Source organism: Hyperolius riggenbachi, chromosome 11 (genome assembly GCF_040937935.1).
Source record: "Hyperolius riggenbachi isolate aHypRig1 chromosome 11, aHypRig1.pri, whole genome shotgun sequence".
NCBI lineage: Eukaryota > Metazoa > Chordata > Amphibia > Anura > Hyperoliidae > Hyperolius > Hyperolius riggenbachi.
Genome location: NC_090656.1, coordinates 82,997,027 through 83,014,882, shown reverse-complemented (window position 1 = coordinate 83,014,882; position 17,856 = coordinate 82,997,027). Strand labels below are relative to the sequence as shown.

The following is a 17,856-nucleotide window of genomic DNA, read 5'->3' as shown; positions in this document are numbered from 1 at the left end:
TGCTCTCTTCATATCAATAAAGAAAGTGTACTGAGCTCCACAAATATAGCCAAAGGCCCATGTTGTCTCACCTGGTTATTGAGGAAGCCCTCCACTTGTTTGGCATCTCTGAGGAACACCTGGAAGCTGTAACCTTGAGACAGAAGCTGATGTCTGTTCTCCCACATTTGTTCCAACTCATTCCAGCCAGTGTCTAGTGCTTTTAGCCGCTGCTGTAAGAACATATACTGAGAATCTGTCTGCCCACGTGTTACTTCTTCACCCACATCTCTGATCCTCTTGTAGTCAGCTTTGTAGCGTTCAATTTCCTTTCTTATGCCTTCGTGTTGTCCAAGCAGGCGTTCTGCCTCCGCCAAGTCAGCAGGAACATCCTCGGATGCTATTGCTGTCTGGGCTCGGGACAGCCAGCCCTGGAAATCATCTAGGTCACGCAAAAATCCTTGCAGCTTGCTTGCTTCTCCTAAAGTTTCTTCTCTTTTCTTCATGGTATCCTTTAGGTCATTCCATGTATTATCTACCTCTGCACGGTGACCAGTAATAGCAGAGGCTCTTTGTGGGTGTTCTGAGGCTAGCTTCTCTGCTTCAGTATGGAGGTCAACAACTTTTCCTTGTATGGCTTCCAGATCCCGCTCCATGCCAGTAAGCTTTCGCTGAAGAGCATTGACTCCTGCCAAGTCATTTCCCAAGCTCTGTGTGGACTCTATGACCTTTGTCTTTTCTCTCATCCAGCCAATGGTTTCATAACATTCCAGGTGATAATTCTGAATCTTGAGTGCAGAATCGAGAGCATTCCTCTTCTGACCAACCAACTGGCGGAACTGGTTCCAACTGCAAAATAATTGAAAGGTTTTATTGCTTTAACATGGCCATTTTCTTTAAAGTAAATAATCTATATTGCAAGCTTTGTATAAAGTTATGAGAATGAGTTTGAACTTGAAACTTCCCCCTTGCAGTCGTGTCTAGACAAAACCAATATTAAAGACTCATTCCAAATACTATAAACTCTGGAGTAGGATGATCTAGTTTTATTAGATGTACATTATATATGCAAGGGGGAGGCAATTTACTGGCTAACTCCGTATATTGTAAAGGAAGCTTTTGAAACAGTGACTTGTTCATACAGTAAGTGATTCCTGGCATTTCATGACGTTTTCCAGGTCTGGCAAAAACTTCATTGTTCTCAGTGACGCCAGTTCACACTACAGGAGTGATTTTAAAATGTTTTGGCTAAAAATCCTGCTGCAGGCATTTTGGTGGTACCTACTAGTGATTCAACCTCCTTTTGAGTCAGTGGAAAAAAATGCATACAAACAGTAAAAGTGAGCCAAGGTATGCTTTGAAAAAAAAACAACACCAAAAAAAAAAATCCCATAACACAAAACCCTTATATATGCCAGGCAGTGCCTTAATGCACCAGACACCACCTGATAAAAACGTCAGTCAGCATTAGTTTATATTCTGGTAGGTGCCAATCAGCCCTACTTTCATTAATGTAGAAGGGTAAAATTGCTCTTTTGCAGCTGCTACATGCAAAACAGAGCAGCCTTTAACAGCCACAGCCCACTGTTTAGGAGAGAATGTAGTGTTCTCTGAAACATTGACACTTTTGTTGTTGAGTTGCAGAGACCCTTGGTCGTGGCAAAATTTTTCTCCTGGAAGTGGGTTCTGTTCCAGCTACAGTTGTGGTCTGCTTTTTTCATCAAGCAGTATAAAAAAACAAAAAACAAAAAAAACAAAAAAAAAAACAGTATAGCTAAGATAAGTTTTCAGTACTACATATTCCTTTTAATGTCTTCACTGCTCACTAAAGCGTGGATTTAACATAACATTCTATAAATCGACTTTGTACTAAGGCAAGGCGACGTGATATGATGAGATAAAACGTATGTATATGTAGTGGGGAAAAAAAAAATAACAGTCTGGTTATTAATATATTTTGCTGCCTGAAAGAATTAATTTATAGGCATGGAAGTGACAGGGAATATAGTAAACATCTCTGATAAGCAAATTACAGCCATAAAAGTTTTCCTGGCAGAGTACAACTTTTGAGGCTGGGGAGAGATGGGGAGAGACAGAAAAAGGTCAATAGTTCATTTATTTTAAAAAGTCATTTTTGGGAGTGGGAGGATAAATAAAATAGTTTATGTCGTCTTTTTTTTTTTTTTTTTTTTTTTACACCTCAGGTTCACTTAAAAGATCTGTACCACGACCCCAACCAATCTGCGCGGCGGATCAAATTGCCCCCGTGACGGAAGATCGCATTGTCTGCACCAGGTCCCCCGCGTGATATCACTCCCGCCGATCTGTCATTCCCTCCCCCCCCCCTCCTTTCATAGCATCAGAACATGTCAGCTATATAGCTGACACACGGTCTGTACAGGCCGACCAGTAAAGTCACTTTAAGTGATCGGGTCACGATCCCCGATGGGCGACACGAGTAAAAGGTATGTGTGGCGAACATTACGGAAAGTCGTGTGCGTAATCACCAACGATTTTCGTATGGTTCCGAACCATCACTGTCAGTGCTGTGTAACTGTACAAAAAATGCCTTTCCTTTCTCTTTTCCTCCTCTGAAAGCATTGCAGAGAGTACAGTAACCTTCCCCCCACATCCTGTGTCAGGTCAGGAAAGAATTTCACACGTGGGTAACCCCCCTGGGTAAAGCCATTTGGCTACCCAGCTCATGTCTCCAAGCCAGCTCAAACCGGCTGAGATAAAAATTCCCACCAACCTCATAAGCTTCAAACAAAGAGAACTTTAATTTATTAATAATTCAAAATAGGTTTGGCACAGCAAGACAAAAATTACATTTCCTGATACCTAGAAATCAGTTCTATCATTCACCTGAATTGCAATTTCCTAACTATCAAGAATCAGTAGAGAAACCACTGTATCCGGCCTGCATAGAGCGAATGCGATAGACTAGTATAGCCTCGTTTAATACAGGGTCGCAGGCCGCTTATGAATATAGTCTCGGATTTGCGATGCGCCAATCTGGGGCGGAGTTACACAGATTATTAATAATTGGTACATTTTCCTGCTCTGAGTCTGGGGGCGGCAACCTGCTGATAAGGAGGTAACCCCGCCTTAAACACACCTACTTTCCAGGTAGTGACAGCCCCAAAACTCAGGTCCTATAAAAGTGGGGCGGGACCAAACCTGCCGAGTTCTCCAAATTTAATCGACCAGGAACGTCCATGCAGGCGCTTAAGGAGAGCCGGCGCCTGCAATGTTCACGGACTCTTAACCTGAATGCCTACTTTTAAACTGGACTATTTTTCTTCATTCTTCAAATGGACTGCTCAGCTAACTAAGTAAGAATTTTCTGATTTTATTCCTTTTTATTTTTAAGCTCTGTGTATATATGTTAATTGGTGTATATAACTGAACGTATTGCATTTTTGTTATTAAACGTTTTAAAAATCGTTTAGCGGTTATGACCTGTTGCTGAACATACACAATCGTACCTATTCTCCTGAAATCGCTACCCTGTGTTTAATAGAAGTGTGCCTTTATAACCCGTATGCGAGAACCCAGCCCAGATATAACGATCTGACCCAGGTTCCTGCATACTGCTAGGGGTTAATAGAGCGTTCTCCAAGTCCTAGTATAATTACAGTAGCGGGCTGTGTAACTAGCTTGGTGGCAGATCTTTGAATTGTATGTGTGAGGTGAATCCGTTGACATCCGAACACTTCCTTCGCGAGTCAGTTCATCAAATTGCGAACGCGAGTTACCCTTCATGATCAATAAATGACCGTGTGAGAGGATTTCTGACGCTGATCAATTTACCCCATCCGCAGACCGGCCTTACGGTCTGTGACAGTGTGTACACACCTTAACACCGCATCTGTACTGTTTGTGATGACACTAGCAGGGAAATTTAGTAGTTCTGTACACTCAGCTGACTAGGCCTTTTTCAGCCCGGCCACATCCTCTCAATGTCTCAGACTACACTCTGCACCAGAGTTCCAAAGCAAGAAGTTTAAGGAAGAAAATAGTAAATTATTCTCACCGGGCATTTAACTGATTCTGCAGGTCTCGAATACTCTCTTCGTTTCTTTGGTCAGTGCTAAGCAGTTGTCCAGCTACTTCATTTACGGATGCTATCCTGGATGCCAAATTGTTCACCTCTGCCTCCAGTGTCTCAAACCTTCAAAGAAAGCAAAGCCGAATTTAAACATGCTATACAACGATATATACTAAAGACATTTAACATGTCATTAAAAAAGAAAAAAAAGAGAACAGCGCTCGTATCTAAGTTTTTAGTTGCTTGTATGTTTATTTATCTTTATATAAAATTCCTGTTTGTTTCAAAATAAAAGAATAAGATCATAAAAATCATACACTATTTCTCAGGAATTCCTCAAGAAATTTCTCAGCTGTAAACTCCTACACGTATCTTATAAGAATGGAATTAGACAATAAGACCCATTCAAGCTCTGACAGCAGCGGCCGCATTGGAATGCAGAGTGGGACGCAGGAGCCCGGAAGGGAAGCGACGTCACTCCCAGCTAGCCAACCACCCGGAAGCCGCACAGCCGGAACGAACGAAGCCGCTAGAGGATTATTGGCGGACGCTATACCGGAGGAAGCGGCGAGACAGAGCTAGAAAAGATTTTTGCTTGCAAGGCTACCGGCCGGAGCCCGCATGGGACATCAATAAGTCTGCAAGACACGTAAGTGACTGCAGCGCTCCTCACTGAGGGGGGAAAACTTTCCTAAAAAACGGAGGGGAGTGAATTATATATACAAAAAGACTTGCCTAGAATATTCATTTGCACAGATTCTCTCTGAGATTTTTATATGGGGAAACATTTTTAACAGAGATTCAGGTGGCTCCATTGTGTGCATGGCAGTACGTATGCGGACATGAATGGGGCTTATTGTCTAATTCCATTCTTATAACATACATGTAGGAGTTTACAGATGAGAAATTTCTTGAGGAATTCCTGAGAAATAGTGTATGATTTTTATGATCTTATTCTTTTATTTTGAAACAAACAGGAATTTTATATAAAGATAAATAAACATGCAAGCAACTAAAAACTTAGATACGAGCGCTGTTCTCTTTTTTTTTTTTTTTTATTGTTGTCATTTGGTGGGGGCTAAGGGGACACCCCACACCCTGAGAACTAAGAAGCTGATAGGTCGAGAGGATAGGGAAAAAGAGTAGCGCCTTTCAACTTCTTTCTTTGGTTTAACATGTCATTATCATTGCACAGTGCTGGTAAGTAACATTATATACTACAAGCGCTTTATATATTTAGTTGAACAGTGAGGAGAACGCCAGCGCATTCCACTAAGACTGCATCTGAAATGACCACCAGCTCAGTGTGCAGCACCTAAATAGATTTTCTGCACACTTCGCATTCAATTCAGATGCAAATCATATGCATTTCAGATGCAGCCTTAGTGGAATGCGCTGGCGTTCTCCTCGCTGTTCAACAAAATGTAAGTTACACTTTTTTTTGCTTAGCTGCTCCCGAGGTTTTAAACTTAGGTTAGGTCACTTGCCCGGAGCTTTGCCTCACCGTGGCGCAAGTGTCTAGTATAATATACTTTGCATGCAAACCATATTGGAAGCTAAAGTACCTCCTAGTTTAATAAATGTTAGCACTTGTCTTGGATGCAGGGCATGCATTTTTCAGTCTGGCAGAGGCGGTGTATGCCTGTGCGATTAACCATTTGATTGCAACATGTGTTTAGGGATGCGCAGCCTTTCCCCCCACCTTTTCTTAGCTTTATATATTTAGACTACTGAATGCCGACTAGGGATTGGCTGCCAAATTTTCATGGACACTAAAGGTGCCCATAGGTCCTGCAATGATGAGCAGATTCGACAAAGAGACAGATCTCTCTGTGATCGAATCTGGTGGCTGCCTATACACTGCAGGCTGATTCTGGCATGAAATCGCTCAGTAATCGTCCAAATAAGAGGTCTTGCCGCTGCCCCCCTAGTGTATATAGACATATACACTAAGATGACGTCACACATGCGCCATATGCTATACACCAGCGGCGTGTATAGCACAAATGGAGGAGCGGGATTCTGAAGACGGATGGGCACCGTGCGGGTGGGCGACATAGGACAGGTAATACACGGGGGCACAATTATACACTAGGGGGACAAGTGCCAGAGTTTTCAACCAGATATCGATCACCATTACCGTTGCAAACCCAATCGACCATGACCATGGCATGACCATTGCAGCATGTCCAATTGATGCGTGCGACCAATTTCGTCCGAAATTGCTAGCATTGTTGATCAGGCATGCTCTTGGTGGCACTGATTTTCATTCGATTCAATAATTATCAAATCAGATGGTTGATCGGCCACCAAGTCATGTAGTGTATGGCAGATCTTCCAAGACGATCCAGCACAGCTCTTTTACCAAAAGGTTTACTTTATTGGATCTTACAAAACATACAAGTAAAAAGCTGTATAGTGGCTACGGTCCACCGTTTCGGACCACCATAGTCCTTGCTCAAGCCACACAGCCAACTGTGCAAGTGCAGGTTCACAGCTTATATAGTCACATTCTAAAACATGGCAACCAATCCAAATCGACATGTAGGTAATTAGTGCTCCTTTCTGATCACATTTATTGCTGTTTTTTGTATGTATACATAGTTCTTGTGACACCATGACTGATTGACCAATAGTGTTGTGGGGTGTGACTGTGAGGTCAGTCCCTCTAGTTCCCCATCAGGTCCGGTCATTTACATGTTGATTTGGATTGGTTGCCATGTTTTAGAATGTGACTATATAAGGTGTGAATCTGCACTAGCACAGTTGGCTGTGTGGCGTGAGCAAGGACTATGGTGGTCCGAAATGGTGGACTGTAGCAGCTTTTTACATGTATGTTTTGCAAGATCCAATAAAGTAAACCTTTTGGTAAAAGAGCTGTGCTGGATCGTCTTGAAAGATTTGGATTACTAACCCGGGTGGCACAAGGGTGGATCCGTTGCAAGCCTGACCCCTGCATCATTTGAGTGCTGTCCCAACACCCTTTTTTGGAGTAGTGTATGGCTACCTTTAAAGCAGTACTGACATTTTAATGCAAACATGTAAAAGCTAGCATGACCAAACAAGCTGCTACCATGCATACTACATTGCTGAAACTCTGGATTTGGTTTGAAAGGTGATGAAAACCAAGGTCAAGAATGCGTTTTATCTGCATTATTGATCAGAACATGCATGCAAAGCATTCTCTAGTTCTTAAAGAGACTCTGAAGCGAGTCTCAATCCACGTTTTTAGCTCCTATTTATGTTAAGCACTATAGCTAGTGCTAAAATGCTGTATCCCCGCGGCAAAACGAGGGGTTTATACCCCCCAAATCCCCAGTGCTAAGTGCGGGGAGCGCTTCCTGCTTGAGGCAGAGCTGCGGGCAGATTGACGCGCATGTAGGCAGAGCTGCAGTTCAAAGCTCTGCCTCCATGGGCAGCAAAATCCACGACCACGAAAGTCGTGGATTTTGCACAGGGGGATTACGGGGGTATAAACCCTTCGTTTTGCCGTGGGGATGTAGCGTTTTAGCACTAGCTATAGTGCTTAACATAAATAGAAGTTAAAAACGTGGATTTAGACTCGCTTCAGAGTCTCTTTAAGGAGTTCTTTTTTTTCTGAGGAAAGCTAAAAATAATTACAAATATTTTTTAATAGGTTGTAAAACCCTTTACGCTTGCCAGAATATACACATCAAAAGACTTACCTTTGTTGGACTACTTCCAGATCTTCTAGCTTTTCTGGAATCTCCATTACGTTAAGCCACTGCTCTTTCTCATCTATCCACAGAATACAAGCATCAGCCTCGCTGAACATTTTATGAAGAGCTAAGGAGTCTTGAAGTGCCTGCTTGCGGTGAGCAGCTAAGGTCACCAGCTCTTCATATCGTTGCTCCAAAGCTGGAAGTCTTCCATCAACCTCTGGAGACTGAGAGTAAGCTGGTGGAAGGCTACGAGCCTGTTCATGCAAGGTGTCAATAGCTGGTCGGTGGTTGAGTATCTCCTCTTCCATGTCCTTATGTTTCCTAATCAGTGTCTGTGTTGAGTACTCATCATGGCCCACATCGCTTGTTGAAACTAGGCGCAAGGTATCTAAAATCCACACTTCTGCATCATTAGCATCAGCTTGGAACTGGTAGTAACTGTAGGCTTCTTTTAATTTACGTTCCCTATCTTCAGCCAAAGCTTCCAATTCTTTCCACTGATCTTTAACTTCTGCTATCTTTTCTTTAATCTCACCAGCTCCAAAATGACCTTCCGCAATCAGTTTTTCTCCTTCGGCCACTGTCTGCTGCAAAGGCCCATGCCGTCCAATCATTTCATCTTGGAAAGCATTGTGTTTGCTATATAATCTCAAGGAACTGGTGAGGTCCTTACCGTGGTCATCAGATAGCAGAAGACGACTTTGTTCACGTATCCAGGCCTCCTCTTCACCCATATCCCAGAAAAATTTCCAAAGTCGACGGGATTCTTCTAGTTTTGACCTTCGAGCTGCAGAGAGCTCACATAATTCTGCGTAGCGCTGTTCCAAAAGTTGCACTCGTTTCCTCACCAGCTCTGGATCACAAGGTTTATATCCTAGGACAAAAGAAGTAAATGAAAGCTGCATTGATTTACTATCATATGAGTCTTAACTCCATTAGAATAGATTTTGTTCTACTCTTTCTTCGTCGTTAGTCACTCATACATTCATACTTTTGTTGAGTCAAATTTTAGCTCCATTGAATTAATGGTAAATAGAGATGTAGGAGGCCACAAATGAAAGTGCAACATTGCAGACAGCTATTTGAATCATTGTAGAATTCAAGATATTTGACGTAAGTACAGATACAAGTTGGTACATAAAGTGCATGAAATGATCTAGGATCTTGATAAGCTACATACACCCAAACACCTTCACTTCACTTAAAGTGGAACTGAAATAACCTTAAAAAAAATTCACTTACCTGGGGCCTCTGACATTCCCCTGCAGCCGACCTGTGTCCACGAAGTTACCATACGATCCTCCGTTCCCACGCCGCCGCTCAGTTTCACTTCACGCAGTTGGAGTGCACTGCGCCTGTGCGGCCCTGGCCGTGCGCGTTCCCGTTCATGCTCCCGTCACCGGGAGAGCACTGCACAAGTGCAGTAGAGATTATCTCATACTGCGCCTGTGCAGGGCGCTCCTGGGTACGGGAATGGGTACGAGAATACGTGTGGCGAGGGCGCAGTGGACGTCGACTTAGAAGTCGGCTTCCACTGCATGAAGAAAAGTGAGCCGTGGAGGGGGAAAGGAGGATCGGTCCAAGATGCAGTGGGCACAGGTCGGCTGCAGGGGGATGACAGAAGCCCCAGGTAAGTGAAACTCTTATTTTTTTAGGTTATTCCAGTTCTGCTTTTTTGCCTTTATGTTACATGCCATAGAAAAAGGGTGGTAGAAAGGCAGAGGCAACGACCTGCAATATTTGAAAAAAATCTAATCCGAGGGGGAAACACTACGTCTCCCAAGCAAGGTCTGATCAGCCGAGGCTCAGAATACTATGAAATTCTTTCCAGATTTGAACAAGGTCTCTTGGCAGCTTTTATGCCTTTATAATAACCCCTGTCCCCCAAATGCGCTGCCTAGGTATAATTTTGGACCACACATTGACAAACTATCTTCTTGTCATTTCCACCTAAAAAAACATCTCCTGCATCTACCATTTGGTCACACAGGACACTATTAAACTTCTTGTGCATGCCCTGATTATCTCCTATCTAGACTACTGCAACTCTCTGCACTGTGGCCTACCCGCTAAACGTCTGACCCCGCAACAGTCCATCATGAACTCTGCTGCATGACTCCTCCACCTCTCCTACTTATCCAGCCCCATCCCCCTCTGTCAGTTGCTTCACTGGCTGCCAGCTACACAAAAGGATACAATTCAAAATCCTGCCTACAAAAGCACTTTACAACCTAGCTTTCTTATTTAAATAAACTTATTTCCAGTTACCATCCTAAACGCAATCACCGCTCTACTAAGAATATTCTCCTGTCTTCCTCTCTGGTTACCTCTTCCCACTCGCATTTACAAGACTTCTCTCAATCCTCTCCTCTCCTCTGGAACACCCTCCCTCAGCAGATCCGCCACTCACCCACACTAAACCTTTTTAGGCGCAACCTGAAAACTCACCTCTTCAGGCAGGCACACTCTCTCACTTAGGATACCATCTACAATTGTAACATCTGATACACCGCTTCCCTTCACCTATTGTTCGATTCTCTAACCCTGTAGACTATAAGGCCAATTGGCCAAGGCTCTCTTCCCCTTTTTTTCTCACAATGCTGTGTAATGTGCAGCCATATCTTCCACCATTATGTAAAACTTTGTAATTGATTTGTTCACTGCATAAGCCGTAATCCACCACTGTCTTGCTCTGTTAACTATTGTATTGTTATACCTTTTACCCTGTTGTACAGCACCATGAAAGATGCTGGCGCTATATAAATCAATAACAATAATAATTCTATCTTAATGTTGAAATCGTGGTCTTCATTATTTTTAGAGAGTTGAGTGAGCCTTACTAGATTTGCTGGTTGGATATGGTTTATCAAATATGCAACGTTATGTCTGTTCTGCGATAGAGGCATGAAAGTTACAGGTCTTATTCCCTTTCGTTAGTAATCCAACATACCTTCACCATCTGCCATAAATTTCTGAGCAACTGTTGTAACTGCTTTCACCCGTTCTGCTTGTACAGCTATATCAGCCTCCACTAGAGTGTGAGTTTGGAGCAGATCTTCAACCCCATGGAGATGTTTGCCATAATCTTCTGACTGCAGACGACCCTACATGGAAAAAACCCATTGTTATGTTATGATCTTCCAACATACACTTAAGCCTCCATACAGACATTTGCGTTCACTGTCTGAAGTGATTGTTTTGGAGGACAGTCTTTCAGCAGCCCATTAATGGTCTTTCAAGTCATGCCAAGCATATGTACTATCCTATGGAGGGGTGGGCACAGGAGAAGCAGCTGCAGTAATTGGCCAAAAGTTTCAGCCACAGCAGACTGCCAGAAGGCAAAGTTTTCTTTGTTGCAGAAAGTAGGGAGGATACCCGACTGTTTTAACCATCAAATGTCTGCATAGGGCCTTACAAGGCAAATAGATAAAAAGCTCACAAGATTCTTTACAGACTTCTTTCATACCTTCATGTCATCTGTCCAGTCCATGATATAGAGAAGATCTTGGAACATCCTCTGCAACTCTAGGTTCATGAGAAGCCTCTGCCGTCTGGCTGCCACTAGCTCCTTCAAGTAATCCCATAACCGGGAGACGTTGCTTTTGCGAGCCAAAATCCTTCTAATGTCATGATAATTCTCTGCCTCCAATTCATTTGCGACGGCATTCACTGCCTGCACACGCTCACTGTATGCAATGATATCCGTCTCAATAGCTTCATGCTTACGTACTGCAGCTTCAACTGCCGCCAAGTCCAAGCCAAAGTTATCCTAAAAGACATAAAGGGGATAGGAGGACTAAAAGAGGCTTTCTAACATTGGGTATACCTCCTCCACAAAGAATAAAAGTCTTGAGTTTGTTTGAACCAACCCCCAAATAAATTTGATTTCATAAGCTACTTTATTTTATAATAGGAAGGTAAAATAGCATGAAAAATACAAAGCTAAAGAATCAACTCAAATACCTGTGAGACAAGACGCTGGTTTTCACTAAGCCAGGTTTCCCTCATTGCTGCCTTACGGTCAAACCTAGCTGCCAGTTGCTCTAGTTTTTCCTGGCGAATCAGCTCATTGCGCAGTGCAAGTTCTCTCTCATGTTCAGCCTTCTCTAGCCGCTCCCAGGCCTGAAAGAAACAGAGGATAATGTAAAAACTTTAATCAACAGCAAACACAGCAAAAAAAGCAGTATAAAAGCCCACCGCCAGGCATAAATCTTTTCCCAGCTGTGCGTAGGCATTAACTTATTATGCAGTGTATATATATATGCTAATCAAGCAGGTCTCTCAATAGACTATTTGTGCAGGACAGAGTCAGCCCCTCCCTTGCTGACCATATAGAACAGTGGGGCAAGAATGAGGTCAGGGTAGTAAAAACTCCTTTAAAGTATCTCCGCAAAATATATTTTTACAAGGTAAGCCTAATTTGAGGACAATACAAAATGTGTATGGAGGATTTTCTTGGTGACTGGGACTCCACTTCTGCTAGGCAGACTTACTGGGCGATCGATTTGCTGATTGTTTTTCGGAACAATTTCCATTCACAAAAATCCTTCAGAAAAATGATCAAAATCAGATAGAGCCATCTGGCGAAAAAAATCATGGTGTATTCCCAGCATTAGGTCTATGGGACAATGGTTTGAAGGCCTCTTGCACACTACATGCGATTCAGATTTTTAATACGGGCCGATTTTTTATTCCGAAAAACAAACAAACAAATGGAATCACATGTAGTGTGCAAGAGTCCTGAGACAGATTGCTGCAGAAACCTTGTTTCACACACAGTCACAAAATTAGGCACTTTGAGATGTGTGGAGATGAAACTTCATCATTAATTACCTTGTTTATATCGGATATCAGTTTTCCTTCTCTGGGAGTATACACTTTCTGATTATTTGCTCTCATTTTGCTCTGAATGGTAAAAAGAAGAACTTCCAAATTTCCTTTCTCCGTGAACCTAAACAAAACCAACAAGACAGTACATTAAAGAGTGTCAAATTATGCAACAATTTAGAAATGTAAGGAACAGGACTACCTCAACCCTCCTACTATTATCACCGATGTCTAACCTTAACACCCCCCAGCTAACCTTAACCACCAACACCCACTCACAGCTAACCTTAAACACCCCCCCCCCCCCTCCTCCCTCTTCCACAGGGGGAATAAAAAAACAGATTGGGTGGCGCCTATGGAGATTACAATGGGGTAAATTTTAGCGCCTGATAAATATTGGTTGCAGCGGGCCATCCACAATGCAAACTACGGTTACAAAATTTTGTAGAAGCCAGAAGCTGGCAAAATGGTCTGTAGTTTTTCCGACACATGGGACGCTACGCCGCCATTCTGGCAAAGCCGCACACAGGACTGTAAGGGGGTGATTTTTATTAGCCTGGCACCTCGCCCGAAGGTATCCCGAGCCACCACTGCACTGTTCTGTTGTCACTCTGAAGAGCCACAACCAGCAGTGCACACTGTGCCCGAGTCATCTGGATCTACATACAGGACTGTGATGCCCATGGTTGCCTATTCACAGACCCACCATGTTTCCCTGAGTACCACTATGGTTTTGGTACCAACTGCAAGGTCTGGTGAGATGCTGGATCAACTCTAATACGGCATTCACTGTACAATCAATGGCTGCGTTATTGGCAGAACTGTTGTACAGTTTTATGTGCTTTTGCGTATGACTGTGGATCTGAACAGCAGCCTAGCCACTGCATTCATGAATGCACTTGCTCTGCTAATTGCAGGACTGTCTTGTAGCTTTATGCAATTCTGCCTGTGACTGTACTCAAGCATTTATGCTATTGTAACCTGGCTAGACCATCACTGATTCATAATTTTGAGGCATTGACAGGATTATACAGCTACTGTATGCTATTCTCATTTGGCTTACCATTTGAATTTTTGATCATCTTAACATTACACCGTTGTTTGCTGCATTTTGTGGGGTGGTGTGTGCGCAGGTTAGCATGATATGTATGAGGGGGGGGGGGGGTGGCCATCCCATGCACTTTTAACATTTTGGATTTATTAATTTAATATATGAAGTCGACGTTTATTAATGTTTCATATTTTTCTCATCTAATTATTATTTTGGCATGTATGTATTACCGGTTTTAGTCCATTTCCTTCACGTGGTAGTATATAGCTACAATTTCCCGATTGATGATATTTCTATAGTCACCTACAGCAGCGCCCAAACTTAATTTGCTATTGGCACCCAAATTTCTTGCTTTCTGGTCATCATATGCAGAATTAGAAATACAATTTTAGGAACATATGAAATTTCCGAAATGAATGCTTTATTTCCTGGAACTCCATCTGCTGGTCTGACTAGTAAAATACGGATAAAATACGGATAGTCGATGAAACACAAAGTGCTGCATGTGAGTGGTCCATTTCCAAGCTGCATAAATTTACATACATTTTGCACCTACTCAGAATCATTAGCATTTCTATAACCACACCTAGTGCTTACATTATTTTACCCATTTCTAAGGTGCAGGCATCCACTATGTATGAGCGCCCATGCACTGAGAGAGATCTCCAAGTTACTCCCCTATTGCCAGAAAAAGCATGGACAACTCTCAAAATCTTTGCAACAAAGTGGGGTAAATTCCAATAAAATTGTGTTGTATATTGAAATAGACCCATGGTAAGTCCACCACTGCCTCCCATTTTGAAACCGTTTTATAGTGTATTTTATTCTTTTTTTGGCGCATCGGTTTATCCTAGATGAGTCAAGCTGTTGTCCACCCTTGGTGGAGGGGTGTGACCCCTTTCTTGCTACTTCAGACTTAACCAGAGTGGAGTTGGGTCTAACCTCACCACCTGCATTTACAGTGGTTGCATGAGTGGTAGCCCACACTTGAGTATTATTTCAGCAGTTTTTGTCTTTACATACTACACCACAGTGGGCTCTTGGTTGTTCCCACCCTCCCACCTTCTTTTTGTATTTAAATCATTCAAAAATAGCTGTAGCTATGCGATTTTCAGGTTACAAATCCAGGTAATGTGACACCCAGCTCAAGTTTTGTGAATGTTCTCTTTAATGGAAAAAGAGGAAGCCAACATTTGCCACATTGCCATAAGCCACAGCTTTGTGGGTCTTCATGCGTAATATACTTCTGTCCTTCCTAGGGTTTTAACAGCAGTGTAGGTAGGCATATGGTTGGATGGAGCTGGGTTGGGGTGTGTTACAGGGGAGTGACTCAAGTGTGCCTTCATCCTCCCTTGTTGGCCCAATCCCATGTGATATTAGATGGGCAGGGCAAAGCAAATTTGAGAGAAGGAAGAAAGTTGGGGACCCCTCTTTAGAATCACACCAGACAGAACTGTGCAGCATAGGTCAGTGTCTGAATATAGGTGGTGGAGTCTAGACAGAGGAATGCAAACACACACACACCCACACCCATACGTTTGCTCAGATGTAAGCACTACCGAAGAGTAAGAAAGTCCAAAGTATTAGGAGCTTGCATGGCTCTCACAAGGACATTCTGCATTCAATATTTCTTCAATAACAGCTCCAGAATAAGGATGTACATCGGGTACTCTGTGACTCCACTAGGTTCATTCTCACTGCAGATTTGACTTAAAGTGGATCCGAGATGAACTTTTACACATTGCATAATTGTGTTCCTTTCCTATTGTTTATAGGGCATTCCTCAAGCCAAATACTTTTTGTTTTGTTTTAATACTCGAATTCCCTATAAACTAAATAAACCACGCCCACAGATTTTCAGAGAGCCTTGGCAGTAGCAAGGGCTCATGGGAGCTCAGTCTGGGCAGGAGGAGGAGGTGTTACTAGCCATTGATTTCAGAGGCAGAGGGGAGACAGAGGGGAGGCGGGAGGAGGCGGGGGGGGGGGGAATTAGATTTTTTTGCTCAAGATACAGATAAGCCTGCCTCTGTGTAATGTTTACAAACAACATGGCTGCTGTCATTGTATCACAGGAAGAAATAATCATTTTCTATTAAAACTGTTTGCAGCTAGATTTGCTGTGTAAACTTTAGATAAGATGTATAGACAAGTTACTTGTTATAGTTAGTTTTTCATCTCGGATCCGCTTTAAAACAACAAGCTTTTTTTTTAGATCAGCCGGACAGCCAAATACTTGGCCTTCTTTAAAAAAGGGACATCAATGAAAGCTTCCATTATGTATGGTTTCATCATATGCTCAGCTTCTATTGCCCAGATTTGTGTTAAGTAAACAAGTAGTCAGTCTGCACCAAGAAATAGCTGGAAAGATTTGTAGAAAACAGACCATTTAATAAGGAAAAGATTAGCGATGAGGAAATGCTTTTGTTCTGCTCAGGAGAGGCTCTGGCACAGCAGAGGATGTGGGATTATGAACAGATGGATATACATGGCGATAATCTGCTAAAAACACAGGTAGGATGTGGATTCAGGCAGCAATTCTAATTCTTAAGTCAGTCTAATTACCACTTAGGACCTGAGAAACATTTTAAACTCTAAAAGATTTGGCTTGTTCATTGCAATTTTTAGAATCTATAACAGGCATGGGTGTATAGCAAATGTACTAGTTATCTTTTAAAAAGAATCACAGTCTTCATCTAGTAACTACATACCTCTAACTTCAGTTTCTATTTAGAGACTTGTTCATCCTACCATCGCTCTAGTCTTTGTTGTGAACTCTAAAGATGGCCATATCAATTTTCCCATCATTATCCGGCCAATCAACCACTACGATGAATTTGCTAGAAATCGATGCCACGGGCGGCCTGACTGATCAACTTTTGGCTGAAATCAATCAAATGAGTCCATCTGCGGTGGGTCTGGAGAGGAGGCACATTGGCAGCCCAGTCTGGAAGCTAACACATAGGTGTGAACAAGCCTCAATGGACCATTTGGTGAAGCTGCTGCCAGATCAAGCCCTAAAGCTCCCCAGGGGACCAGCCCCTTGTCCCAAAAGCCAAATATAGATTATAAAATTAAAAATTAGGTTAATATTTTATACAGGAAAGTCTGTTACCTTGCTTTTCTGGAGAGATGCTACCTAAGGAACCCCTATTGTTTTAACAAGATTAGGTTGTGTCAACTTTTTTTCCCCTGCCGCAGGCTTAGAATGGGCATAAGGAACCATTCCTGTATAATGGAAAGGTGGTGGCAGTTTACAGTAACAGTGTGCATAGTAATTGTTGGGTATTTTCACATGTTCCCTCCTGGCCAGCCTGTTTGCCCTTTTCCAGCTACTCCACCACATCGATTGCATGCACAAGATTGTATGGTCTGTGGGCTGAAGATTGTGAGGAACTAAGCAGTCTGGCCAGTAGGGGGCATTTGACAGTAAAAAATCCCTCTTGGATCAGATTTGGTCAAATCTAGTGACCATCTGTAAGCGTATGACCACCTTAAGGGCTAATTCATACAGACAGCTAAACCGATCTGCCAGAGAACAAGAATTAGCGCTATCTAGGTGCTATTTAATGCAAGTCAGTGGTGGAGTTTATAGCCACACATCAGTAGGTTGCTGCTGCATAGCTGTTATAAAGTAGAAAAGCCACCTCATGTAACATATGGTAGGCAGTGTTTGCAGGAGCATGCAAGCACCCAACATGTGAAAGAGTTTCAATTCTCACAACAGAAAAACTTCACTATCATCTCTCTCTGGTTATATGAAAACCAGGATTACGACCTGGTAATTCTATTTTTGACAACCCTCCAGGACAGTGACATTGAGATTTGGGCTCCGCCCCCCAGAAACAGGAAACACCCAGCGTGAGCTCTATAAATCTGTTCCCAGGTATCCACACCTCAGTTGTGCACAAGACCTGAACCTAGTCATACTGGATACCCTAATACTTCTTACCCACATCAAAATACATGATGCTTAACGGGTGGGAACTAAGGACTGTCCTGGAGGGTTGTCAAAAATAGAATTACCAGGTCGTAATCCTGGTTTTTTCGTCCAACCCTCCAGGACAGTGACATTGAGATGATAAACAAGGAATCACCCACCTTAGGGCGGGACCACAGCCTGTAGAACTTTCCTCCCGAAGGACTGTTCTCCTGCTGTCATCAGATCTAGACGGTAATGTCTGACGAACGTGTTGACACTCCTCCATGTTGCTGCCCGGCAGATCTCTGATGCCGATGCCCCAGCTCTATAGGCCCAGGAGGTTGCC

The 17,856-nt window shown here is 42.8% G+C and overlaps 1 protein-coding gene across 3 annotated transcripts in view; it reads right to left on the bottom strand.

Annotated features, from left to right (window-relative positions):
* Positions 1–17,856, bottom strand: part of SPTBN2 (spectrin beta, non-erythrocytic 2) — a 322,588-nt gene that overhangs the window by 34,876 nt on the left and 269,856 nt on the right. For all 3 annotated transcript variants that reach the window (XM_068260592.1, XM_068260590.1, XM_068260591.1), the window contains 7 exons: positions 12,547–12,664; positions 11,677–11,835; positions 11,180–11,482; positions 10,664–10,817; positions 7,717–8,587; positions 4,016–4,153; positions 72–828 (listed from right to left, as the gene is read on the bottom strand). In XM_068260592.1, coding sequence (XP_068116693.1) covers positions 72–828; positions 4,016–4,153; positions 7,717–8,587; positions 10,664–10,817; positions 11,180–11,482; positions 11,677–11,835; positions 12,547–12,664 — 2,500 coding nt within the window. The remainder of the gene's footprint in view (positions 1–71; positions 829–4,015; positions 4,154–7,716; positions 8,588–10,663; positions 10,818–11,179; positions 11,483–11,676; positions 11,836–12,546; positions 12,665–17,856) is intronic.